The sequence below is a fragment of a genome, unplaced genomic scaffold, assembly GCF_019419815.1.
Source record: "Pyrus x bretschneideri cultivar Hongxiangsu unplaced genomic scaffold, Pyrus_bretschneideri_v1 Contig41, whole genome shotgun sequence".
NCBI lineage: Eukaryota > Viridiplantae > Streptophyta > Magnoliopsida > Rosales > Rosaceae > Pyrus > Pyrus x bretschneideri.
In genome coordinates, this window is record NW_025999735.1 from 1472456 (window position 1) to 1498054 (window position 25599).

Sequence of the window (25599 nt, forward strand, 5' to 3'; positions counted from 1 at the left end):
AAGAAGTTTGGTGTGATTGTGTGGACCAGCGTATTAGGCAACATACAGGGTTAGTAATGTGGCCTATACGACTACAAGGATGTTGTGCCTCACTAATTGTGCACGTACGACATGGCCCCAACTAAGATTTAGGGCAGGTGGTAGAGACTAGCTGTAGTCTTTGTTTCGTGCCAATGGTGGATTGTTTTATTAATATTTTTATTTAATTACTGCATCTTAAATCTTTTTATTTATTTATATATGTATAGAAAATTTCAGCGGTACGAAGCACATAAATCTTAGTCATAGAGAGAATATAAACTTTATCCCGTATAAAAAGAGGAAAAAAAAATGAAAAAAGAGAGATATAAATATTACTCCTCTAGAAATGAAAAAAAAAAAAAAAGGTGAGAAAAAGAGGTGACATGAAACATAACCCCTATTCCTTCTCTCTCATAGTTTAAATGAATTTAGGGAGCATTTGTTGCACCGGATTGTCTCATACTAGATTAGCTTCAGTGACTAAGCTGGACTAGCTTAAACTAGACTAAGCTGGAATAATTTAGTGAAGCGTTTGGTGCAGTGTCAGATTAACAAGTAGGATAATGAAAATAATATTGTAGTTTATTGTCCAAATTAATTTATTATTAATTTCTTCACATAATCTCTCTCTCAGCTTCCCTTCTCGATCTCGAGTCCACCAGCAAGCTGCTCCACTTCCCTCATTAACTTCACAATTTCACCATCTTTCTACTCATTAGCCTCTCAATCTCAAACTTTATCTCACATCATTTGCTACATCTAGGTCAGAACAAAAACACCACAAACACTCTTCTCCAACTCTAACCCAACATTTTCCTTGCTCCACTCACTCAACTCGCTCACAAGCAGCTTAATCTCCACGATGGAACCGACTCAGCTCGGACTTCAAATCTACCTTGCCTTGCACCAGCGACTCCACCTGCTGCTGGCGGTCCTGGTTTCCTTGAGCAGGAGAGAATTCAGTGACTTGAGGTTATGGAGCTTCTCGGATGGCTCGTCCATGGCGGTGGTGGCAGCAGGAAATATGAGATTAGGGATTTTTTGCGGGTGATGGTTGGTGGTGGGAAATATGAGATGGGGGATTTTTTGTGGTTAATGTTGGGGGTGGGAAATATGAGATTTGAGATTTTAGAGGATGATGACCATGGCGAAGCGAAGCAGCTTGCTAGGGATAGTCTGCAGATCTTAATTAAATCCCATCGAAATCCAAAATTAAGAAGCCCAGAACTCACAGAGGGGCTCGCGGGGAGGAGGAAGAAGCCGGTCTTAGCAAGTCCCATGGTTTGGGGAGGGCCTCGCTAAGAACCTTTAAGGAGGCCTCTAGTCCACACGAGTCCCCTTTAGTCCCACTTAACTTAGTCTCAGCACCTATCAAACATGGAACTATAGTCTAGTCCAGTCCAGTCCCATTTAATGAGGTCAAACAAACGCACCCGTGTAGATTATCCTATTTTTCATTAGAAAACTTATCTTAAGAAATATTCAATTTTAAACCCTATTTAATCTAAATTGCGGGAGAGTAAACTTAATTAAGAGTAGAGGGAGAACTAACTACTCTAATCAACGTGATTAATCTCAAATATACCAAGCTCAGAATAAAAAGAATCGATGCAACTTAAATATAATATGATCTCAGCAAAAGGAAAAAAGAACTTAAATAATTAACATGATGACTAAAATAAAACATGATAATGAAATGTAACCAATCGGGATCTCGAAAAGGTTCATGAATCCTTCGGAACAAAGAATAAGAAAACAAGATTAGATAGAAGAAACTGGCCAGCCTACATCACATTGAAATAAAAATCTAAATGCTTCCATTACACACAAAGTATTAAATTTAATTTATTTCATTTCACTTCCTAAAAGAGTAAAAAATGCTATACATACATGCTTTATTTTCTACTCTTCAGAAAGTAATTAACAAGCAAATTACAACATATAATCCAAGTGGAAAAAATTTAGTTCTTTTTTTTTCTTTTCACAAGAGCCCATATGCCCAAGATTCTTGACCCCAGCTGCTGAAGTCTTCATCCCACAAGCGCATGCTGCCATTGTTACTGTTGTTGCTGTAATCACAATCAGGCCACTCAAAATCTGGGAGGTGTAATTCTTCAAGAAAATTGGATGATGAATTTGAACAAGAAGATGAAGAGTTTGATGAAGAAGAAGGAACACCATCAATCAAGAACTCCATTAGTGGAACTTCATCTATGCAGAATCCATCAATCAAGAACTCCATTTTATCCAATCCATCACCTCCCGTGTTTTTGGAATCTTCCTCTTTGGCTTGAGTAGGGGCATTTTGGTCAATTTCAGATTTGTCATTAGCTGCACAGGATTGTTCTTCTTCTCCTTCTTGCTTTTGCCTTTGTGATTGTTGGCTTTGGTCATTGACATTAGCAATTGGTTTGTGGGTGAGAGGATCAATCCCCATTTTTCTCAACTTCTTCTTGATGTGGGTGTTCCAATGATTTTTGATCTCATTATCTGTTCTTCCAGGGAGATGAGAGGCAATCTTGGACCATCTGCCAAAATATTAAGAAACACATTAATTTAATTTCGATGATAAGCAACATTCTAACCTCTAGCATACAAAAGAAAAAGTCAAACTTAATTGCAATGAAAATGAACGCTACTTTGACCAAATAGTGCAACTATTTGACTTGTGCACACAACAAAATAAAGAATAAAAAAGAAAACAAATTAAATAATTGTTTTAAAGTGTTTTTTTTTATTCCACCGAGAATTGACTATATGGCCACAAGAAAGCTCCAATTAAACATCCTTCAAAAATTAAAAATAGGAGAATATACAGAAGGGCAAGATTGCATATTCAGCAAAGTTTTTATTTTTTATTTTTAATGGAGCATATTCAGCACGGTTGAATTCAAGGGATATTTATTAACATGCATTTATTTTATTTACCTCAAGTTAAAAGATAAAAAGTCTAAAAAAAAAAAAAAAAAAACAAACAAAGGGAATATATGTTGGAGTGAGTGTTAAAACCTCAGAAGTCCATTGCCCAGATATTGTGCAAAATTTGGTCTTCTACTTGCATTGTCTTATATTATTAATATTTTACTAGTAATGCTACTCATACTATATTTTTGTACCACATTTGTGGACAGCCTCATAATTTGAATTAATCATACTTTTAAATTTAGTTCATTCTTTAATAAACAAATAATTAAGAAAAAGTAGTTAATTAAATGATGATTGTGGTATACGATGAGTCTTTCTCATTCATTTCTTTGGGTTTTGCAAATTTTTCAAATGATGTGGATGTCCACATTAGATATCACCTAAGAGGGTATAGAAATGTGGTATAAAATATGATATGAATAACATTACTCATATTTTACTAGAAATTACAAAGAACATTATCTGTTATTAACTTTAGCAGTGGCAGAGCTCTTGAAAGTTGCTTTTGGATAAATTAAGCACTTCCTGAAATGAATAATCACAAACCTGTTGCCAAGTTCAGCATGAAGATCAATGACCATTTTCTCTTCATATTCTGATAAAAGACCTCTCTTCAAGTCTGGCCTCAGATAGTTGGTCCATCTCAACCTGCAACTTTTTCCACACCTTAATAATCCTGCAGTTCAGACCAACCCACCACAACTATAATCAGTGAATTGGTCACTATTTTTTTCTTCACTTTTTCATTTAAATTGCAAATGAATTCGGGGAATCATGAATTTTAGTTTGGTGGTTTATCAAGCTCACTACCTCCCCAGATTAAAAAAATGAAGCACAAAACCGAAAGCAAAAAAGTTTTGAGCCACCATTTTCTTAAGAAGAATGAAAAATAAAAAACTAAGATCAAGAGGAGAAACAATGAATTAAAACAAACCCCATTTGTGAAAGCAAAAGAGAAACTGGTTAAAATTTTCAAATATAAATGATCAACGAAAAACAAATGTTCTCCCACCAATCTCCTGGAAAGAAACAGAGTGAATAAAAGAGCATTCAAATTTGCAGAAGCTCTCTCTTTCCCTCTCTCTCTCTCTCCCCCTCTCTTTCCCTCTCTCTCTCTCTAGAATGGCTATGGAGTGAGAAAAATGAAGTATATAGTTGATATGATATGAGACCTGCAAGCTTAGGAACAGCTCTCCAGCAGCATTGGCCATTGGCAAGGATGAAGTTAATGAGCTTCGTGTCCTCTTCAGCTATCCATGGTCCCTTCTTCAACCCAACTTTGTCACAGCAAGGTTTCCTTCCCATTGATTAATCCTCACCAAAATCAAACTCACCCACAAAGCTATAATATTAGTAGCTAGCTCAATCAGCTATAGTAGTCCAAGTCTTCAACTTGGCTAGCTAAAGGTCTCAATAAACTAGTTGTGAGATAAGTGATGCAGATAACAAGGTTAGACTCGTACCAGTACCCACCTATATATACACATATCTCATAAATATTATATAATAATAATTCAAATTACCCCCAAGGCCAAGACTACTTCCCTTCGATGGACTTTTTTGCTTGGCTTAGCTGGTTGATGTACGTATTTTATTTGTTTACCCTCTTTCAACTTATTCAACATTGTAGTTCATTGCAAGCAAAGTGCAAATCAAATAGTTAAAAGCGTTTACAGTGATGCTGTAACTATGTGTTCGTAATATTAAATTAGGAATTGTAGAACGAAGTAGAGATGAAGTTTTGTTACTGTATTCACTCAATTCATTTTTAAAAAACACCAAACTAACATCAACACTGATCTAAACGTTGGTACAAATTCAGCTATTATAAACGAACCTTGTATGTATTAAAGAGTGTATCAATAAGTCTTTGAGCTTAACGTGCACTAAATAACATTTACTCTCTCAATTTTGCTCCCATTCATGTTATTTTGATTCCCCATTTTATCTTTGGTAAAACTAAGGAGAGTTTTTGTTCCGATTTTGTGTATACACGTGTTGACATGTAAGGCGTAACATACATGTGCGGGCATCCTAATCAGAAAGCTCCACCCCATCAACTTCCATTGCTTGCGTTTGAAGCGTGAGACACTCCATTAGTCCATTCCCTAACACACCGTTGAACACAAAACGACACCGCCGCAAGTCTTGAAGTTCAAAATATGGAACCCTAATAATAAAGAATAGTATTTGGGTATTCATTAGTGAGTGCTTACTTTTGAATTTTGTCTAATGAGATTTTAGCACAGATTTTATTGTTTTAAAATATAATGAACATGTTATTAATTTTTATTGGGCTTTAAAAAACGAAAAATATGTAATCTCGTTTTATTGAGCTAAATCAAAAGGTGAGTAAATATTCATTAGTGAGTCCCTAAGTGTTATACAATAATAAATGCTTTTTGTATTTGTCATCCTAATTTTTACATTTACACTACCACAAGAAACAATACTATCGGTATGATGATTCATTATTAGTCGTATGTATCAAGCAAAAATAATAACCATGGAAAAATAATTTAATATATATAAATATATAAAACTATGGATTAAAAAAACACGAGAAACCTGTACAAAAATTTGTTCTGGGGTCGCTAGTAACTTCTCATTTTGATATTTTTATGATCATGTAATGTTGCGTGATATCGGAATTATATATGTTCTCTGTCATCCTATAAAGATTATCATAATAAAAAATTATCCAATTAAAAAAATAAGAAGGTCCAAATCAGAAATGAGAAAGTACAATAAAAAGGTCTAAATGGGGAGGTTTTCAGGATGGGTGCTTCTATTAACACCCCTCCAATCTTATGAATACACAGCAAGTTCAAAATTATTTTCTAAAATTCCAATTTTAGCCCTTTTATTTGTTGAAGACACACCTCACCTTTTTACAATAGTTTAACAAAAGAAAACCTTCCAACAACCTATCTCAACTGCTCACCCGCCGCCACCTTCTTCATCAATGTCGTCGACCAATGATAGCCACCTTCTTCCAGCCATTCTCTTTCTCTCTAGAATTCTCACTTCTACTAATATTCTGCAAGACATGGAATACTATAAAATTGAAATTTTTAATGCCAAAATCAGCCTAATCAGCGATACCTACATGATTGGGGGGGGGGGGGGGGGGGGTGTTGGAATTATAAACAATTCAAATCCTTGAAAAAAGTTTCGGAATGAAAACCACAAAAAAGTGAAATAAAATGTGTCTGTCCCGATCCTAGCCCATCTATACATACATACATACATACATACATATATATTTAATATTTGAGTTTTGGGCTGTTTGTAACTTCATCCTTCTAAGAAATAATGCAAAAGGTGCTAAATGCTAGAAGCTTAAAAGCAGAGAAGTGCGAATATGGTTTTGGTCAAAAGTGCAAAAGGTTCTGTTCTCACTAGACATGAATGAACTCGTGCATGAACCTTCTAAATGCTCATCGATTGTATTGTTTTTCAATCCAAGCTGCATGTAAGTCAAGTCCTCGCACTAAAGTTGGCTGTAATTTCGTATTTGACAGGGACACGATCTTGTCTTCTTATACCTTCTAATCTTTTATCACCAACGAAAGTTTTTTATGTCTACTTGATTTCCCCGAAATTTCGATTTCACTTGGGCTTGCCACTTGCCAATTAGTTTGGTGATTTCGATTTAACCCTGAAAAGCCCATTTGTTCCACTTCTGAATGAGGAATAATAAACATAAGCGGATTAGGTGAGCAAGAGCACTCATTAGGACTCGATCATCGGTTAAAATTGTTTTCTTCTATAATTCTGAGGTCGTCAAACCTTATTCATTGATTTTGATAGAGATGAGATAATCAGAAATCAGAAAATTAGTTTTTTGGCTCACTAGCTAATCATGATATGCGCATGTAAGTTCATAAAAATGTTAGATGATGTACTTGTGGTGTGCAAGGTTTTTTCTTATAAAAAATGGACGGACAATAAAAATTGGTTCTGCCTATCAAAATCGTGACTCTATTATCATGAATCTATTTGCACTTGCCCACTCAAATGTAGTCACTTCTAGGGGTGAACGCGAGTCGAGCTGGGTCCATTTTTGGTGGATTTGGACTCGATTTGTTTTGTAAACGATTCTGAATTGTCCTAGTTTAATGTATTTTAGTATCTTTATTTTTAGTGTTAGTTAATTGGGATAAAACACCACACCTGGTAAGTGTTGTACCATTTGACTCATCTCTTTAAAACTTTAGCAGTTAGTTGCAAAAATTGAGACAACTAAAAGGCTTATTTGTGGTCGACAAAAGGCATATCAATGACTCATTAGATCTTTTATAATTAGAGGTGGCAAATCAACTCATTATATTGTTAATGGATACTCGTTAAAATCCATTTAGTTTGATTTTACCTTACATCATCATCATCACTACCAAAACTCGTCTCTATATTATGATGATATCAAATCAACCGGTTCTTAACAGGTACTCATTAACAACTCAATGAATTAATTTGCCACCTCTAATTATAGCATGTTCACTCACCTCATTTAGTGCAACTAATGTAAGTCAACATTTGTCAGATTGGATAAATCAAAATGTCGTGAAGGAAACTTCCCAATGCATGTCCTTTATTTTGTTATCAACTCCCAAACGGCATGCAAGTCAATTAAGTCGCGTCCTTTATGATTTTATCTATCCATGCAGATGAATCCGGATCCTCTTTGCGAGGATTTCAGAGATCTGTGAATCGTATCTGTTTATTGTACATTGTAAGGTTATAAATCATTTTAAATATTTTTATTTAAAATTAAATACAAACGGTACTTGATAAAAACTGACTGCATAATGTACGATGAACAGACACAATTCACAGATCTCTAGGATCTTCACCAAAGGATCCGGAGAGGATCCTCTTGGCATGCAGATTGCATATTACAAGTTGGCTTTAAGGGAGAAATAGTATATTACCCCTCCACCCAATAACCTCTCGTTACACTGTTCATGCTAAGATTAAGGATGTAGATGGATCAATTCAATTTAGAGGAAATACAAGTTGTACAACCAATGTGGCTGGCCCAAAGCCTGTAAGAATACGAGTGATAATAGAAAAATATTAAGCACTCGTTTGGAAACACACTTGCGAAATGACTGAAAATTTTTTTAGAGAAAATATTTTGAGTTTCAAAAAGCATATGAAGTGCTTTCTGTAAGATGCATTAGTTATGTGCTTCTTGTAGCACTTCAAGTGGATCTTTACAATTTGCTTGCATTCTTAGTAAGAATTGGTTCCAAAAAGGTGCTTCAGATTTGGGAGCCTTCATTTGAAAATTGAAATAATTTCATAGGAACAAGGGAAATATAACCAAAGCATCACACTTCGCAACTACAGAAGTATTGTACAGATCTCTATTTGGAGAATAGCTACCTACTATAGTTACAGAGTCTCAAAACGGTTGTTTTCATCAACTCGTCTTTTCAGCGCCTGATTTGCGACTCGGAATATGTTTGATCAAACACCAAGCAAGGGCCATGCATCGATCATTTTGCTGTTTTGGAGTGTTTGATAAGCCAATCAATGACAACATCTATATTTATGGAGTCCTTGCATGAGATCATATAGCAGCACACTTCTTTATCCGTAATTGAATCAAGGCCTCTGAAAACACCCAATGTAAAGCATCAACATTTCTAGGAGTAGATATCAGCAAAAAAGAGAAATGGTGAGTGAAGTATAAACTTCTAGAATATTCTGTACTCACAGTTGATCAACCAATGCTTGTTTGGAAAGAGCCTCAGACTTGTCGATTTTGTTGCCAAGAACAAGTAACGGAATCCCATTTAAGGAAGGTTTCATTAAGAGGTCGTGCAGCTCACTTCGAGCTATTGGAATATTGTCTCTGTCAGCAGCATCAACTACGTAGCTGTGACAACATCCATCATGAAAGAAATTTTTTAAAGGGAACCTCGGCTTACAGTCACGTGTGAGAACGAATACCAACATCTAAATGAAATAACTATTAAGTGTACGGAAAAGACTAAAACTAACATGACAAGTCTTGAAGTAGCTGGGCTGTCTGATGAACCATACATTGTTATCTCAAAAGAAACAAATATTGTTGAAAAAAAATTAATTAACGTCGCTGAAGAGAACAATAATGAGTGACAGATAGCCTACTTTGTATAATACCAGATGTAAGAATAGAAGTGAGAAGTATCTTCGTTTTCAAATAATATGATTGCCAGGTCAACTGTAACGGTTCTTAGAAGAATAAAATGTTTCAAAAGCAGAAAGAATCCAATTTCGATTCAGGATTAAGTTCCAGGAACAAAATATAATGTTCCTGCACAGTGGCAGGTATTTGCTGGTTCCTGAAAAGCCGGAAACATCTTAAAAACAATTGATGGCAAAAAAAGAGATGTGATACTAAAACGAGAAAAACCAGGAGATAGTAAATGACTGAAGGACTTACACAATTACAGAGACGCCACGACAGTAACGCTCCCACATTGTGCGGAACCTTCTTTGACCTCCAAGGTCCCAAACCTTGATTGTCACATTTCCCTTGGTTACTTTTCGCATGTTGAATCCGACCTAGTTTTCATAGAATGAATATTCCTCATAAGTACTAGAAGTATGTACTTTCATGTTATACGCTTATTTATTTATTTGATCATATAAAATGTCAGCTTAATTCCATAGTTTGTTAAAGAGATATGCTTACAGTTGGAATCATGTCCTCACTGTAGCCCCCTGTCTGGTAAAGAAAATATAGAACCATTAATGTGAAGGGAAAGAAATTATACATGCTATAAAGGACGTGGAACACTTGCATTCACTCACAGCAATGGCATTCAAAAGAGATGTCTTTCCTGCATTCTGAAGCCCTACTAGTGAAAGTTCCATTTCCTGTTTAAAAAATAAGCTGACACGTACGCACACAGTCAGATGACACAAAGTTAGCAAACTGATAACGGATAAATCCAGGAACCTTTCAATTTGAAACAGTTTCGTAATAACAGAAAGGCGAACCCCAATAAGACTCACTGCAAACAATTTAAGAAAATGTGAAAGTATAGAAGCCAATAGTTCTCACACGTTACAGCTATTAAATGTTCAATCATGCAAGTATTCGAAGTAGGTTACAGAAAAATTACATGCTTCAACCAAAGAATCGCAATGTGCAAATGGATTAAAAAACTGAACGTGCATGCATACACATGACCTGATAATCAGTAATGTCAGCAACTTTGGTCAAACAATCAAGTGATAGCTAACACTGACAATAACAGAACTACACTCAAGTCTGTGTAAAGCTTGGATACACTTGAACAAGGCATGAAAGGTAGAATATCCAGCTTCTACTAGCATGAATGCATCCATATCATATCCAAAAGTATTACTACACATTTAACATTTTTCCTGCAAGGAAGTTCAATTGTAAAACAAGTCCATGACTCCAAGGTAGAGACCATTGTATCCTTGTACTATGTATTTGTAATATAGATGATGTTCAGCTAAGAAAAGAGATAAGTCTCTGTCGCTAGAGACTGTACAGAAATTATAGACGTTTTCAGACGAGCAGTTGGGATGGTTTAGAAGGAACTAAAGACTTAAGGGACAAAGATAGTTTAGACATATGGATCAATAGGTTCGAGCTAAAGAGATGGAACTTAGATCAGTCTGCTTCAAAGTCATCATCTAGGAATTCTAGGGACTTCCCATTTGGTTAACTATTCGTACTTTGCTCATGTTTCAAGGACGACTTATTTCACTAAACACTACTTGACAACAGCTACTACCTCTTCCTAGAACAGAAGTATACAAACTCGAGTGTTCGATATCACGAAACAACATTAGAGAGAAAGATCAGTCCAAATTGCTCCATATCTTGACAAAACAAGCCCGGAATTGTTAGCTAAGATTTTCAGTTTCAAATCCATTCGAATAGTTTAGAAAATGAAACCAAAAAGAAAGTTTTCATACTAATCTGGATCAGATGAGCATTCTTTTATTTGTGTCAGGATTCTGATAAATTGGGAATTTTAAAATTTTAAGTTTCCTTCTGAAACTTGCTTGTTTTAGCATTCTATGGATTTGATTTAAAAAAGATTTTAAGATAACATGAATTACAAGTTCCAAAGTTTTCGTACGAACTTTTGAACTTGCATGTTAAGATTATATACTTCTTTTTGTCTTTTCTTTTCCTTATTGTGCATTAGAACTTCGATATCGAATCCAATAGTTTAGTGCTCAGCTGTTTTTAAGAGAACTGTAGGGTCTTCTCTGTGCTCATGATCATGCTCTACTGAGGGCCCTCAGTTCTCACTATACATCTCATTCATTTACCCACAAGTTGATTCAAATTTGTCCCTGACCTAAGACCTGTATATATATAAATATATATATATATATATATATATATGTATATATATGCAATGCGTACCCCATTTAAGTGTAGAAAATTCGATACCAAAACTGTGAAAACTACATATAAGTATTTCAAAGGAGTTCCTCAAGAACATATGACTCAAGGCACTACATTGAAGTGTCTAACCAATGAGGGAACTGCTCTTGTCTTGCTTAATATGCTAATTTTTTTCTATGACTTTTTACCTCTTTGGTGGCAGTAGGACGCCTCCCTAGTTGGCCACTCTAATGCTCCCTTACTGTGGTAAAGAATGAATGAAACAGCAACCTAAAGAACACAAATGAGACTGATTTTTTTTAGCCATGCAGCCTCCCCCCCAAAAGGGGTTTAGGACTCCAAAATTCATGTAGTTGCTACCCCCAACTGCCCGAGTTAGCTGGACCAATTAGAATTCAACAAGAAGGCTTGCAATTGACATCCCCAGTAGCTAGGGTGTTGCTGGCACCAACCTTGTTGGAGATTGGCCAGCATCTCATGGAAGTTACTTCCTGCAACAATCATCCACATGATCGGTCCTCGAAATAAGGTAGCCACCTCTTAAGAACCACTATGTAAATATGTCCCCATTTGCAGCCAGCACCACCGCATTGTGTAGCCTTCACCCAGGGCAGGTTTTGCAGGATTGCAGCCTTCCAAACGCAAGCTACGCACCCTAAGCACATTGCTGTGCATGGTACATGCCCAAGTGACACCCAATACATGCCCAGCCCATGCCTTGTCTGCTACTGAACTGCCTCCTTGCAATGGCTTGAATACTGCTGCCTAGCTGCCCATGCCATGCCACACTAACATAGCAAGCACCTGAAGCAACCGCACAATCATGTGCTTCCTTCTCCATCCATGGTCTTGCCTTCCACATGAGGCTGCAACCCCTTCATACAGCAGCATGCTGTACACTGAAATGCCACTGCAATCTGCCACACATTCCTTTCAAATTGGTCCTGCTCTTTGGACCCTGCGTTTATGCTATGCCACAGCTTGCTGGCACTTCTCAGAGCAATGCATGTGTGCTGCCCCTCCTAGAAACTTGAATTCCCACTTATACGTTGCTTCACTTGGCGGTGTCCAGCCTTGCTTTCACATGGGCAGAACAGCCATCATGACTTGGCCTTGGCCTTGACCCTGGCCCCCAACTCCAGGATTGTAACATTTATCTGCTATAATTTTACTTTCAAACTTGGTGTTTTGAATAAATTAGCGTTCCCTATCATTGTTTTGCATCCCATTACGGATATGAAAAGAAATGAGAAGTAGATTAGACTTAGTGATTGTCTAACCTCGTGAAGCTCAGAAATCTACCCATAGTAGTGGAACTTAATGACATATGATGAAGTACCTAACTCATAAAGCAAAGGAGCAAAATCCATTGACAAACATAAAGAGTGGAAGAGATTTTTTTCTCTCAACTTAATTCCCTAAAACAGATAACTGCATGTTTCCAATCTTTATGAAGTAATGCAATTAAAACTTCAAAATTCATACTGGCGCACAGACAACAGTTTGCTTATCTTAAGATAACAGTTTGCTTATCTTAAAAAAGAGCATAATTGGTCTTTTGGTTCTGTAGGTACGCTGCAGAAGGCTCCGATAAGGGTTTCTTTAGCTTCCAGTAACAATAAAGCTACTTCAAACATATATTGAACCATGTTCTTTTCCCCTTGGAAATTTAGGGAGGGAGGAGTAAAATGAAAACTATAACGGTATCAACACGATATCTCTCCCACCAATAATATCTTTTTGCAATCGCATGGATTTTAGTCTCGGGAGATTGAAATTCACCTTTTCAGGTGTTGCCAGTATGGTTTTAACAATGAAGATAGCCTCAATCAGAAAAACAGCCACAAAGTTGCAATTTTGGCAGATCAAATTCCTAAACTTTTCTGGGTCCATATATCTTTTCAGCAGCAAATTACACCGTAAGAAAATCGTCTTAATTCTCATTATTTAACTACTCAGTGCTTGAACCATAGGATTCACAAAGCCAAAAAGCAACCTAATTTGAGAGTGAAATGAAAGCATACTGAAATTGAACATAGCTCAGTGCAATACACAGATTCAACCAAAAAGCCCCCAATGAAGCAATCACTTTCGGGTTTCGATTTTACTATTTATTGATTGTTAGCAACTTGGCAAAACATATGAAGTTCTCAAATTAACCAACTTTTTGAACCTCAAATCTTGAAAATACAAAGTTGATCACATAAATCAGTGAACTAGAACACACATTCCAATACAAACAAATCCAAAAACTCAACAAACAAATTAACGAAACAAGCAACACAAAAGAAGAAGAAGAAGAAGAAGAAGAAGAAGAAGAAGGGGTTACCTGCGGAGCCAATTGAGGAAGGAATCCAGTAAACCCATTTTTCGAAAACAAATGAGGTTTTGGTGAGATAAGAGGAGGAAAAGGGCAGCAGAGGAAACCAACAAGGAGGAAACTTGGGCCCACTGCTGATCCCTTTCTTTTTATCAATCTCTGTCTGTTTTTTAGCTTCCCTTTTGGGATGACCGACCGCTGTTCCCCTGTTTTTTTTTTTTTTTTTTTTTAACCCTCCCTCTTCGTCTCTCAAGTTCTCAACTGGTTCTTTGCATAATTCTATCACCCCATCATTTATCCAGAGACTTGAGTTTTGAATTTTCTAGATTAAATATTTATTTTGAAGTTTTTGATTTAACATTTTTATACCAATCAACGTCCAATAGTTTTTTGGTTAATTCAAAATTATATAATTTATCCTCATAATTGAAAAAAAAAAAAAGTATCATCAATTTAATTAAAGGAAAACTAATAAAAATGATTTGAAAACTTTGAGTTTTAACACTAACGACAAAATAAAGGGTAAAGTAAATAGTAACAGGATTGACCTTTTAGTGCAAAAATATGGGTTTTCGTTAAAATGAACTGTACAAGAAGCTTTTCGTTAAAGTTCCCTTTAATTAAAAGTTGTTCCAAACTTATTTACTAGAAAACAATATTATCTAGTGCATTTTCTATAGATCAAACATATTCTTAAATTATTCCAAAATGATGAAATATTCATTTTTAATTTAGTTTCATAATTGGGTACGTTTCAATTCTATGTTAGTACGGTACATTCGGAGTTGGTATGTTTTCCTTTGACATTGATACATTTTCATTTTCAATTTTCACTGTCACATTTGTTTGCATGGGTACGTTTTGATTTGAAAAAATAAAATAAATATTAGATTTAAATACAGTTGAAATTATTTAAAATATATATTAGATATTGAAATGTAAATCAAACTCAATTAAACCGAGGTGGCTCAAGTCATAACATCTTAATAAAATTTTCAAAAAATTAAAACAACTAAAAAAATTAAAATTTGCAATTAAATTTTATATTTTCTCTTTTATAAATGCACGCAAAGTCACACACGATAGATAAGGATGGGCATTGAACACTCATTTCGTGTTAAAGATGAAACGGTGGCGCGGTAACCTGATGGGATAGTAATGCCCATAGTCTACATCTTCATCTTCATCTTCATCATAAATACTTTAAATTATGTTCCATCATGGACTACATCTCATCCAAAGAAGTCAGGATCAATCTTGGTCTCCCTTCCCGAATCCGAGGTAATTCTCGTCACGAAAGATTTCGTGAAGGTTGTCTTCCATACTAATTTGTTTCCTGCCACCCGTTAATGCAAATATATTAATGTATTTTTAGTTGAGGAAATTTTTAAAAACATGCACCTATCATCGTCAGCTGTCTAATTGTATGATAAATTTGTAAAAATGGTCCATCAATTTTAACTTAATTAAAGCAATGATCTCTTAATTAAAAATTCCTGATCAGCGATCGCTTAACTCATCAAAACGTGTAGACATGATCATTTTCGTTAACCACATCAGAATTCAATCAAAATGAGTCATGTTAGAATGACAAAACTATGATTGAGTTAAAGTTGAGAGATCATTGCTCTGATTAGGTTAAAGTTGAAAGATCATTGCTCCATGTGAATTAATGTTGAGGGACCATTGCTACAGTTTTTCTAATTTGGTTTTTCATATATTTGCCCCTTGATGCAGCCTCACGTAAGTGGCACGTGACTCATTTTAACAGAAGTTGTAACAGAATTGACGAAAATGACCATACTTACAAGTTTTGATGAGTTAAGGAACTAATGGTCATGAATTTTTAGTTGAGGAACCATTGTTCCAATTAAGTTAAAATTAAAGGATCATTACTACAATTTCCTCAATAACTAATTATATATGCTTTTGAACCGCCTGAATACTTACTCTAGTATAATTAACACAACCATGGGATCCCAGAGAAGAAGAGAACCCTCAAACCACCAAAAGTACTCAAAACCATCTAATAAGATTATTCTCCAAGCAAAGAGAGAGTGCTTGATTTAGCTGAGATTAAAGACAAATAAAAGCAAATGAAGCATTTTTCAGTCAATAAAATTTGCATCGAGCTCAGGGCTAAGAGGAACAGAAGTGATGAGAGCACTACACTACAAGGCAAACTCAGATTTGCAAATAACAGCATTACAGACATCCCCCTCCACATACAGCATAAACAGTAATATACAGGGGGTAAAGAAGATTGCTACTGATAAAATAAATATGAAGGTGAAAACGATAAAGAGACATGATCCCGGCTGTAAGATTTGCTCAAAATAAACTCAAGATTAAACAAATTATGCCTGACCAGAAGGGCAATGCAGGAAAGAATGCTGATCTTTGTTCAGTACTCACGGTGATATGCGCGTGTCAGTTGATAAATCCTGCTGAGAAAGCCATCGTCCACGTCATGAGATATCAGGATTCGCATCTTGCTCGTGCTTTAAACTAGAACTGTAAAGCTCATCGATTCGGCTAGTCACCTCACCCATTGAAGGGCGGCTATCAGGGTACTGAACAGTACATTCGAGTGCAATCTGTAAAAGCTGAACCATCTCCTCCTCAACATTCTGGTACCTAAGAAGCTCGAAGTCAAACACCTCAGCAGTCCACTCCTCTCGAACCACTGAGTGAACCCATCTTGGAAGGTCTACTCCTTCCTCGTTCATGATAATTTGGGTTGGAGACTTTCCTGTAAGTATCTCCAAAAGCAATACGCCAAAGCTATAAACATCTGCCTTTTGGGTTACTTTGCTAGTATCTGTGAGTTCTGGGGCACGATAACCAGAAATGCGGTTCGGAGTAGATGTTGGGCTTGCAAGATGAGCAAGGCAAAAATCAGAAACACAGGCTTCATAGGATCTAGTGAGAAGGATGTTTGAAGATTTAATGTTTCCATGGGAGGTAGTGGGACCATGAGAATGTAAGTATGTAATTGCACGAGCAGCTCCTACAGCAATACCAGACCTTGTTTCCCAATTCAATGGAGTCCTTCCGGAACCTCTGGTTCCTGCAGTGAAAAGATAAAGAAATGAACTGTTAACAGAAAGATGGTTAACAAAGAGAACAAATAAAAACTTAATCATTGACTCATACAATGTGATTTATTGTGAAAGAATACTAAATTCAAAAATAAAAGATACAGACATGGTCAGAGACGCCAAAGCTCAGAAGCTTACAGCATTTTTTTGCACCTGGTTTATGCAAGTGCTGCTAGCATTTGGACCAAATGCCACTCTCCTAGCCAATACAAGAGACCAGTAATCAAGTAATGACATCCTTCCTATGCCTATATTGCTTAATACTTTCTTAGGAACTCGCATTTTGCTTCTTTGATGTAAAAGAAATAGCTGCGATGGCTCACAATCCTAGTTGTTCTCGGACGGGATTCAGTATGATTTTATTATTTATTCCTTGTCTTTTAAATACGTATTGATTTGTCTGTTTGGTATATAAATGTATAGCAAGCCGTGATAAACAAAAGGCTTCCACAACACTAGTCTATAATTACTAATTGAAGAGTTCATTTTAGACATGCATGTTTGGGGCAACAAAAAGACGATGCAGTTGACATAGAAAATGTACCAAAAAAACCATCCAATGGAGAAACACAGTTAAGAAAAAAAACGATAAACATAATATACCAACAGAAAACCATTTCAAGAAAAAGAAACGCGAAAACACCAACTCAGACAATAGCTGCATTATATAATGCAACGAATGAAACCCTAGCATGAAATGCTCACCGTGCAAAAGAGCAGATAAGCTTCCCATAGGCATGTAATCATACACAAAAAGCTTCTCATCCCTGCTGTAGTAGTAAGCCCTGAGTGGGACCAAATTTGAATGATCCATTCTTCCAATCTCTTCAATCTTCTCCCTGAATTCCTTCTCTGATACAGCCACTTCCTTCAACCTCTTCACTGCCACTGACACCCCCATTTCCAAAGTTGCCTTGTACGTAGTTCCAAATGTCCCCTTTCCAAGTACCTCAGCTGATGCCCTCAATAAATCCTCCAAATCAAACACCTTCACCACATGCCCGAAGAACACTAAACTCTTATTCCCACCACCACTCTTCACACTCCCTTTTGATGCAGATGAATAATCAGTACTCGAACTCCTATCCAGCACCACCTTTCCACGGGAGGTTTCAGCCTCCTGAGGCTTCCCCGGCACAGCAAAGTTTGTACCTTTTTCCCCATTTTTCTTTCGTCGGCACAAAAATATCACAATGGCAACTATCGCCAAGAACCCAATAATACTACCAATCACAATCCCTGCAATTGCCCCACCAGCCAACTTATTCTTCTTCCCAGCATTCTCAGTCCCATTGCAGGCCTTCAACGGCTTCCCACAAAGCAAATTCCCCTCGAACGCGTTTTCGGGCCAATCCGAAAGCTTCGAAGGAACCGACCCGTTCAACTGATTAAAGGAAACGTTGAAATGTCCAAGAGACGGTAAACCCAGCTCAGGAATTGACCCAGTAAGCTGATTCTCCTCCAAATGCAGACTTACCAAACTCGTCAAATTATTAAACGCCGACGAGATTTCGCCGGAGAACTTATTTTTCTCAAGGTTCAATCTCATAAGGCTTTTCAGTTTGAACAAAAACTCAGGAATTGGACCGGAAAATGAATTACCTTGCAAGTAGAGATTTTTGAGGTTGACTAGGTTGACAAGGTCGTTCGGTAGCGGACCGGAGAGCGCGTTTACGCGCAGAGAGAGGGTCAAAAGCTGGGTTAAGTTTCCGAGACCCAAAGGAAGCTGCCCAACCAGTGCCCAACCTGGAAGCCGCAATTCGGTGACCCGGTCCGACTCGCATTTGACGCCGAGCCACGAACAGGGGTTGGTCTCCGTCAAGTTCCAGCCCATTGTACGGCCTCCCACGGCTGTTCTGAGCGCCAGCAAGGCATCTCTGTCGGAAGCCAGATCAGAATTTGCAACCATGAGAACACCAAGGCAACATAACAGTAACACAATCAGCTTCGGGGGCTTCATTTTTTCAACTCTAATGGCGAAAAACAAAGGTGGGTTTTGTTCTTCGAGGCGCTTCACGAAATGAGTTTTATCCGATTTTTTATTTGAATTCGAATTTGGTTCTGTGGTGACTGTCTGTTTGGCTGGTGAGAAAGTGATAGAAAGTGAGAAAAAACGAGAAAAAATTGAAGGATGGAGGGAGAAGGTTGAGAACTTGAGAGGACGATGAGGTGGTTGCGTTGTATTAAAAGCACCGGAATTCCAGAAATGGCATTTAAAATGCCACTGACTTTTTTGAAACATAATAAAGGAATGTGTGGGAAATGGTTGAAATTTATTTGAAATTTTTTATTATGACGGGAACACAGGTAGTATATTACATGTTTTTATGTAATAGTGAAAATTTTTATTTTTCAAGTTATTAACTTTTTAACACATATATCCCATAATTCGTATAATAACACATGATGTACCACCTCGTGTGCCGATCATATTGAAAAATCTCTCGAAATTTGAAGGTTTTAGAAGGATTAAGAACCAATCAAATCAAAAGAAGCTTCGGAATGGGGCCCACTGACATTAGGACGGTGTAAAGGTATTTAAAATGTAGAAGTGGTTTTATTATATAGTTTTTGGTTGTGTGTTAATTGGTGGGTCTAAATTTGGTAGCATATTATGTCATGATTTGGGCTTACCTTTCTCAAGAAGAAATTGCATACGGGGAATTAGGGATTGTATTAAGATAGGTCAAAATGTTTTTTATGGTAAAAAGGATAAAAATAAAAATAAAAAATGATTTCTACCCTTCTTTTTTCTCCGTTTGCGTAATCAGTATGTTTTTGTATATTACTTTTTCAATTTAGTTGTCAAATATAAGTATGGGATATGGAGAAAATGATGTGTTTAAACTAGTTTTTAAAAAAAAATCATTTAGCTAAAAAAAATTGTATAAGAAATAATTGATATTTTCACCTTGAGCTTCTCAAATTGATTGCATTTTTTCTTAATTTGTAATCGTTTTTGTTTGTAAAAAGATTATGGGTTTACTTCCTTAATAATGCTCATTTAATGGAAATATATAGAGGTTGTGCTATTCACATACATTTTGTATTTATCAAACATCTATCTTAATTTTTTAACGTTGAATTAAATAAATTAAAAAAAATCAAAATTAAAAATTTAATCAAAAGCATGTGAAAAATAAAAATAAGCGGAAATACTATATATAGGAAATGGGATTTTTGGGAAGTTGAGCTAATCAAATCTGCAATGATGAGGAACATTTTAATTATGATACTCTACTCACTTGGTCAATATATAAAAATAATAAAAATATCCCAAGATAAAATTAAACAAATAAAACCTCATAAGAGGCCAACCAACCAAGACAGGTGTCACATGCCTATTAGTATTACCAAGGATGAAAAGGTTTGTAGAGGACAACCGGTACATACTTATATATATATATTTTTTTTTCTTTTGGTGAATGATTCATACCATGTCTTATCCTAGTGCGGAATTTCTCCCTGTTCCTTCCTATTGACTTCTCTCGTATTTTATATTTTTTCTTTAGTTCTTTATAAATAATTCAACACAAATTAACGTAATTTAATTGTAACGGTTCAAATAGAAAAAAAGAAATGAGAAAGAAATTAGCAAAGAAAAAAATCTTACTCTCACTTATACAATCCTCTCTTATATGATGAATGAAAGTTATCTTTTAAACAAAGAAAATAATTCCACTAAAAAACAGTAGATTACCATGATAGTTAAAGTAGCATTTCTTGATCTCCTATTTATAGAAAAGCAAACTTTGTTATAAACACTTTTAGTAGTGCTGATTTTCAAAATTGAGCTCCACGTTTGGAATAAAGCGTTACCTATGGTGGCTAAAAAAGCCTATAGGAAATGGGATTTTTGGGACGTTGAGCTAATCAAATCTGCAATGATGAGAAACTTTTTAATTATGATACTATTATCACTGGTCAATATATAGAAATAATAAAAATATCCCAAAATAAACTTAAACAAATAAAACCCCAAGAGGCCAACCAACCCCAAGACAGGTGTCACATGCCTATTAGTACTACCAAGGATGAAAAGGTTTGTAGTCGTTTGAGGATGGAAAGGGATCTTCTTCAAATTTTTTTCATCAAATTCATTCATTCGGATCATTAAATGTTGATTTAACGATTAAAATTATTATAATTTTTAAAAATATCCTTATTTATAACTATTGGACCAAATTTAAATAGTCCGGATGAGTGAACTTTGTGGAAAAAATCTAGAAAGGATCCCCTTCCTTCGAGGACAACCAGTTCTTACTTATATATATATATATATATATATATATTTTTTTTTTTTTTTTTTTTCTTTTTTCTTTTTTCTTTTGGCGAATGATTTATACTATGTCTTACCTTGGTGCTTAGACGAGAATTTTCTCCCCTACTCCTTTCTATTCCATTCTCTCACATTTTTTTTATTTTGTCTTTAGTTCTCTATAAAGAATTCAACACAATTTGACGTAGTTTAATTGTAACAGTTCAAATAGGAGGAGATGAAATGAGAGAAAAATTAGCAGAAAAGAGAATCTTACTCCCACTTATACTTATATGACGAATGGAAGTTATCTTTTAAACAAAGAAAACAGTTCCAATAGAAAACAGTAGATTATCATGATAGTTAGGGTACCATTTCTTGATCTCATGTTTATAGAGAAGCAAACTTTGTGGTTAACGCGATTACTAGTGCTGATTTTCAATATTGAGCTCCACGTTTGGAATAGAGCGTTACCTATGGTAGCTAAAAAAGCCTACTTATTTGATTATATTAGAATTGAGTGTAACTGTGGTCATACTATTTAATATATGTCATGTTTTCATTAAAAAAATAATAATAAAACCAAATGCATTTCAATAGAAATTAGCTGGTTGAAAAGTCAACACTCTTTCTAGAGCCGGTAGACTTACCTTCATTAAATCAAGTCTAGCTGGAATGCTAAATCACACTATGGCCTGCTTCAAATGCCCCCAAAACTAACACAAGCTATTAACAGAGAGAGCAGGAAGTTCCTTTGGAACAACAAGTCGAATTTTTCCCTTGTGGCTTAGAATGATACTTGTCTTCCAAGTCTTTAGGGGCCTCGGGATCAGAAGGGCTGAGAATTTTAATCTTGATTTATAGCTAAACTTGCCTGGAAAATCATTACTTACAAAGAAAATTGGTGGGTCAAAATAGTGAAAGCAAAATACTCAAGGAATGAAACTTTTTGGAGTGCTAAATATAAATGAAGTCATTTTGCTGCTTGGAAAGGTGTTTTAGTTGCTAAGCCTATAATTCAAAAGGGGATGAGATGGATAGTAGGAAATGGTCGAAACATTTTGTTTTGGTCTCATAATTGAGTTTTTCTTGCCCTCTATCCAATTTATTCAAGATCAAGTAAGAGACTCTTTGAATTTGAATCTTAAAGTTTGTGATGTAATATTGGATAAAACTCGGATCAAGGGGTTAATACTTCAGTTAGTCCCTAGCGATGTTGCAGATAAAATTCTTGAAATTCCTTTACCGTTAAATGATATGGACGATGATTTCATTTGGGAACCCTTTCCAAATGGAACTTTTTCGGTTAAATCAGCCACTTGAAACCAAAATAATGATCATTGTAGTGTCGCTTTTAAAACTTCGCTAAATAATGTGTGGAAACTCAATATTCCACGTAACATTAAATATTTTAGTTGGTTGTAAGAGAGAGACTTTCCACAAATATTAAGACTTGGTAAGCACAATTCTAATGGGCAAATTATTTGTGCCTTGTGTAGAAATGCTGATGAAGACCAATTACATCGCTTTGTTTATTGCACTCATGCTTAGGAAGTTCGGAAATTATGCAGCAATATCTCTCCGCCTTCTTCTATTGGTAACATCAATGTTTGGTTAAACAATGTTTCTTACATTGATAAAGATGAGCTTCTGATCTTAGCAAGATCCTTCTTTTTGCTGGTAAATGTAGAATGATCGAAACAGTTCCGTGCTTAGACAGGCTAAACCTCATTCTTCCCGTTCTTATTGTGGCAGCCATTGTTGCCGAAGAGAAAGCTACAAAAAATCACTGGATAACCTATTAAGTAGAAGGCTCCTGCTGCGGGTTTTTTCAAGCTCAACTTTGATGGATCGGTGGATGGGCACTCTGCTGCTCGGGGCTTCATCATCAGAAATCCTAAGGGAATCCTTCTGCTACGGGATCCTGCCACCATGGCTAGAACACTGTCACCGCCGCAGAAGCAATGGCTCGTCGAGGCGCTTTGAACTTTGCCATTGTAGAGGGTGACTTGAAGATTGTCGTTGAGGCCGTCTCGGGAAAATGTGTTGTCCCCTAAAGAAATGTATCTATCGTTGAGAACATCAAATGGTTAGCTGGTGTTTTCGACTCGGTGGAATGAAATCACATCTTTAGATAAGCTAATTATATTGCAGATGCCATTACTTTTATTGACCATCATTGGGAGAATTTTGATATTTGGAATGGTTGTATTCTTCAACAAGCTAAAAATGTTTTATTGTATGACTCCATAGGCCTTGAATGTTACCGAGGCTTCTCTTTAAATTACGCTATTTTTTTTCCTAATAAATATATATGCTATTGACAATTAGGAATTTAATTGAAGTCACAAAAAATATATTCGGATATGGAAATAATTTTCTTTATAAACCTGCTGATTTCTTTTTTATTGTTTTACAATATACCAAGTCAACTTATCTTTGACCTTAGTAGCCAAAATTATCCTGATTCTTCAGTGATTTAGTTCGACTTTGAGTATGTTAAAATAAATATCAGAAAACTTTAATAGGAGAATTAGGAAAGCGATTCAGATCAATTAACATCCCTCCTTTCCCCCAAAAGTTGATTTGATTTAATTTTTAAATGTTTTAGTTTTTCCCCCAAAAGTCGATAAAGAGATCTTTTATTGATCTTGGTTGGAGAGAAATCAGTTTCCAAGTATTTGACTTCTGTAAGTTACGATTCTTCAACTGCAACAGCCAAGGGAGATGGGATAGGCTATTGCTGTAGCCCACTGCTTTTGAAAGCAATTTGCTTCACTTGGTTGCCTTGTGTTTGAACTTGGTTGAAACGAGCTCTTGTATTCCCTCTTCAAATATCGCTTGTATAAAAAACTAAAAAAGGGGCAAATTAATTACTAACGACCGCACATATCATACTCATTGTTACATGTTGTAGCACAATACATTACACATTCAAAGCATTATTTTTGAACCATATGACATAACATGCATATGCATATGCATATGCTTAGAGCTTGCTAGTGATATTGATGTTTCGCACTCTGGATGGTTTGGGGGTCGAATCTTTTGGGACAACAATCGTGAGAACACCATTCTCAACCTGAGCTTTTATCTGATCGACTTTCACATTTTCCGGCAATTCGATTTCCCGAGAAAAGTCTCCTTTTCCCGTCCCCCTCTCCGCGACGTGCCAAACAGTGTCTTTTGCTGCACGAGCCTCCTCTCCTTCTTTCCCGCCTTCCCCTTTTATCTGCAAAATGTTCCCTTCTTCCATCTGCACTTTTATGTCCTCTTTTCTAAAACCTGTTTTGCCACAAAATCTCTGTCACAAACTGTGACTTGTTGGATCCACTTTCCTAGTGAAAATAAATGGTTCATTCCTAAAAGCAAAATTGGACATGTGGTCCTAAATTTTCTCAACCCGTGACATTTGAACAACAAAGCGATGGCATGTATTTCAACATTTCTGAGTGTTATTGACATAAGATGTTACAGTGACATATTAGATGTAATTAAGTTTCATTAGAAACCTAATGGGAGCAAAGAATCCATATCATACACATAAGTTTTAATTCCAAATAACAAAATTTAGAAGCAGAGATGAATAAAACGAGATTAACTTATAAAACTCATTTAAGGAGAACAAAGAGAAAAATAATTAAACCTGGAACATTGATCTTGAATATGTGGGCATTAGGGGATTCAAGCCAGTCCATGAGGGCCGGTGATCCTGACCATTCACGGAAAACCGGAGGGCTCCAGAGTAGGCGCCTGAACGGGTACCCAAATATGCTATCAGCTGCCATTGTTTTTGTTTCTTTTCTCTGGTCTTCCTTTTTTGTGTTTGCTGTGAACAATTTTGAAGCAACTATAAGCTCGACGTTGATGATATTGATGGGGTTAGTACTGGTATTGGACATCCGCAGAACCCAGAAGCTTCTACTCAAAACCTAGTTCTTATCCGTTTCAGTTTCCATGATACTTCTACAACATTCCAGTGCGTCTATAGCAGCCGTTGGATCAATTTGATTACCAAGGTCTCTGTCGTTTTTGGGTATTGGGCTATTGAATTGGGTCTTGAGTAATAAAACATGTCATACTTTGCAAATTGCGTGTATTTAGTCACATAAAATTAACACATTTGTTGACACTGGTTCTAATAAAAGTAACCCTATGTGATACTATGCATATGTATTGTAGAGTGTTGTGTATTTAAATAACGAGCCACGTTGTCTTGGTTACTTGGTGACCTAAGATTCATGGCTATGAGAGGTATTTTCAGAGATATTAGATCAGAAACATTTCCAATTTTCATTTTATAATTTCGGAATTGGATCAAAGTGGAACACAATTTTTAGATCTGAAACTTTAGGAAGTAATCTCAGAAATTTCCAAACATAATTATGAAATTCATATATTTTACAAGTATTTGAATATTCTCGAACTTTTTCGTAAATCAAATCTATTGTTCTTTCTTAATTTTTGGTATGTGCTTATGTATATATCCATTTACTTTTGAGGTATATTATTATGCCGATCTTTTTAATGTATACGTGTATGATGAATAAAATGTACAAAAAAACTAGCAATCAAATACAAA

At 35.8% G+C, this 25599-nt stretch overlaps 4 protein-coding genes across 6 annotated transcripts; all 4 read right to left on the reverse strand.

The window, feature by feature from the left end:
- Nucleotides 1-1787: 1787 nt before the first annotated feature.
- LOC103959431 (transcription factor MYB20) lies at nt 1788-4413 on the reverse strand. The gene is made up of 3 exons (XM_009371773.3): nt 4119-4413; nt 3493-3622; nt 1788-2549 (listed from the first exon to the last, which is right to left on the reverse strand). The coding sequence occupies exons 1-3, from the start codon at nt 4249-4251 to the stop codon at nt 2003-2005; spliced, it is 810 nt and encodes a 269-aa protein (XP_009370048.2). The 5' UTR covers nt 4252-4413; the 3' UTR covers nt 1788-2002.
- A 3819-nt stretch (nt 4414-8232) lies between these two features.
- Nucleotides 8233-13912, reverse strand: LOC103959432 (ADP-ribosylation factor-like protein 8c). 3 transcript variants are annotated; one of them, XM_048566511.1, is made up of 7 exons: nt 13668-13912; nt 11791-12495; nt 9754-9835; nt 9635-9667; nt 9383-9504; nt 8672-8833; nt 8233-8568 (listed from the first exon to the last, which is right to left on the reverse strand). In XM_048566511.1, exons 3-7 carry the CDS (start codon nt 9814-9816, stop codon nt 8451-8453), a joined length of 498 nt encoding a protein of 165 aa, XP_048422468.1. In that variant the 5' UTR covers nt 9817-9835; nt 11791-12495; nt 13668-13912; the 3' UTR covers nt 8233-8450. The 3 variants fall into 3 exon arrangements, with proteins under 3 accessions (XP_048422468.1, XP_009370050.2, XP_048422467.1); XM_009371775.3 differs by lacking the exon at nt 11791-12495; XM_048566510.1 differs by lacking the exon at nt 13668-13912 and having other exon boundaries at nt 11791-12564.
- Nucleotides 13913-15745: 1833 nt separating this feature from the next.
- On the reverse strand, nt 15746-18947 carry LOC103959433 (probable inactive receptor kinase At1g48480). The gene is made up of 2 exons (XM_009371777.3): nt 17465-18947; nt 15746-16728 (listed from the first exon to the last, which is right to left on the reverse strand). Exons 1-2 carry the CDS (start codon nt 18717-18719, stop codon nt 16127-16129), a joined length of 1857 nt encoding a protein of 618 aa, XP_009370052.2. The 5' UTR covers nt 18720-18947; the 3' UTR covers nt 15746-16126.
- A 4943-nt stretch (nt 18948-23890) lies between these two features.
- On the reverse strand, nt 23891-24969 carry LOC103959434 (15.7 kDa heat shock protein, peroxisomal-like). Its single transcript, XM_009371778.2, has 2 exons — nt 24664-24969; nt 23891-24302 (listed from the first exon to the last, which is right to left on the reverse strand). Exons 1-2 carry the CDS (start codon nt 24917-24919, stop codon nt 24007-24009), a joined length of 552 nt encoding a protein of 183 aa, XP_009370053.2. The 5' UTR covers nt 24920-24969; the 3' UTR covers nt 23891-24006.
- Between the last annotated feature and the right edge of the window lie 630 nt (nt 24970-25599).

Excerpts from the sequence above, each read along its gene's own strand:
- LOC103959431 (XM_009371773.3), bottom strand. The coding sequence starts at position 4,251 with ATGGGAAGGAAACCTTGCTGTGACAAAGTTGGGTTGAAGAAGGGACCA. Across the intron at positions 3,623-4,118 it reads AGCTGTTCCTAAGCTTGCAG|GATTATTAAGGTGTGGAAAA; the intron begins GTCTCATATCAT and ends TCTGAACTGCAG. Across the intron at positions 2,550-3,492 it reads CATGCTGAACTTGGCAACAG|ATGGTCCAAGATTGCCTCTC; the intron begins GTTTGTGATTAT and ends ATATTTTGGCAG.
- LOC103959432 (XM_009371775.3), bottom strand. The coding sequence starts at position 13,705 with ATGGGTTTACTGGATTCCTTCCTCAATTGGCTCCGCAG. Across the intron at positions 9,836-13,667 it reads TTCCTCAATTGGCTCCGCAG|CTTATTTTTTAAACAGGAAA; the intron begins GTAACCCCTTCT and ends CGTACGTGTCAG. Across the intron at positions 8,569-8,671 it reads CAAGCATTGGTTGATCAACT|AGGCCTTGATTCAATTACGG; the intron begins GTGAGTACAGAA and ends GGGTGTTTTCAG.
- LOC103959433 (XM_009371777.3), bottom strand. The coding sequence starts at position 18,719 with ATGAAGCCCCCGAAGCTGATTGTGTTACTGTTATGTTGCCTTGGTGTT. Across the intron at positions 16,729-17,464 it reads CTTATCTGCTCTTTTGCACG|GAACCAGAGGTTCCGGAAGG; the intron begins GTGAGCATTTCA and ends TTTTCACTGCAG.
- LOC103959434 (XM_009371778.2), bottom strand. The coding sequence starts at position 24,919 with ATGTCCAATACCAGTACTAACCCCATCAATATCATCAACGTCGAGCTT. Across the intron at positions 24,303-24,663 it reads ATTCAAGATCAATGTTCCAG|GTTTTAGAAAAGAGGACATA; the intron begins GTTTAATTATTT and ends GTGGCAAAACAG.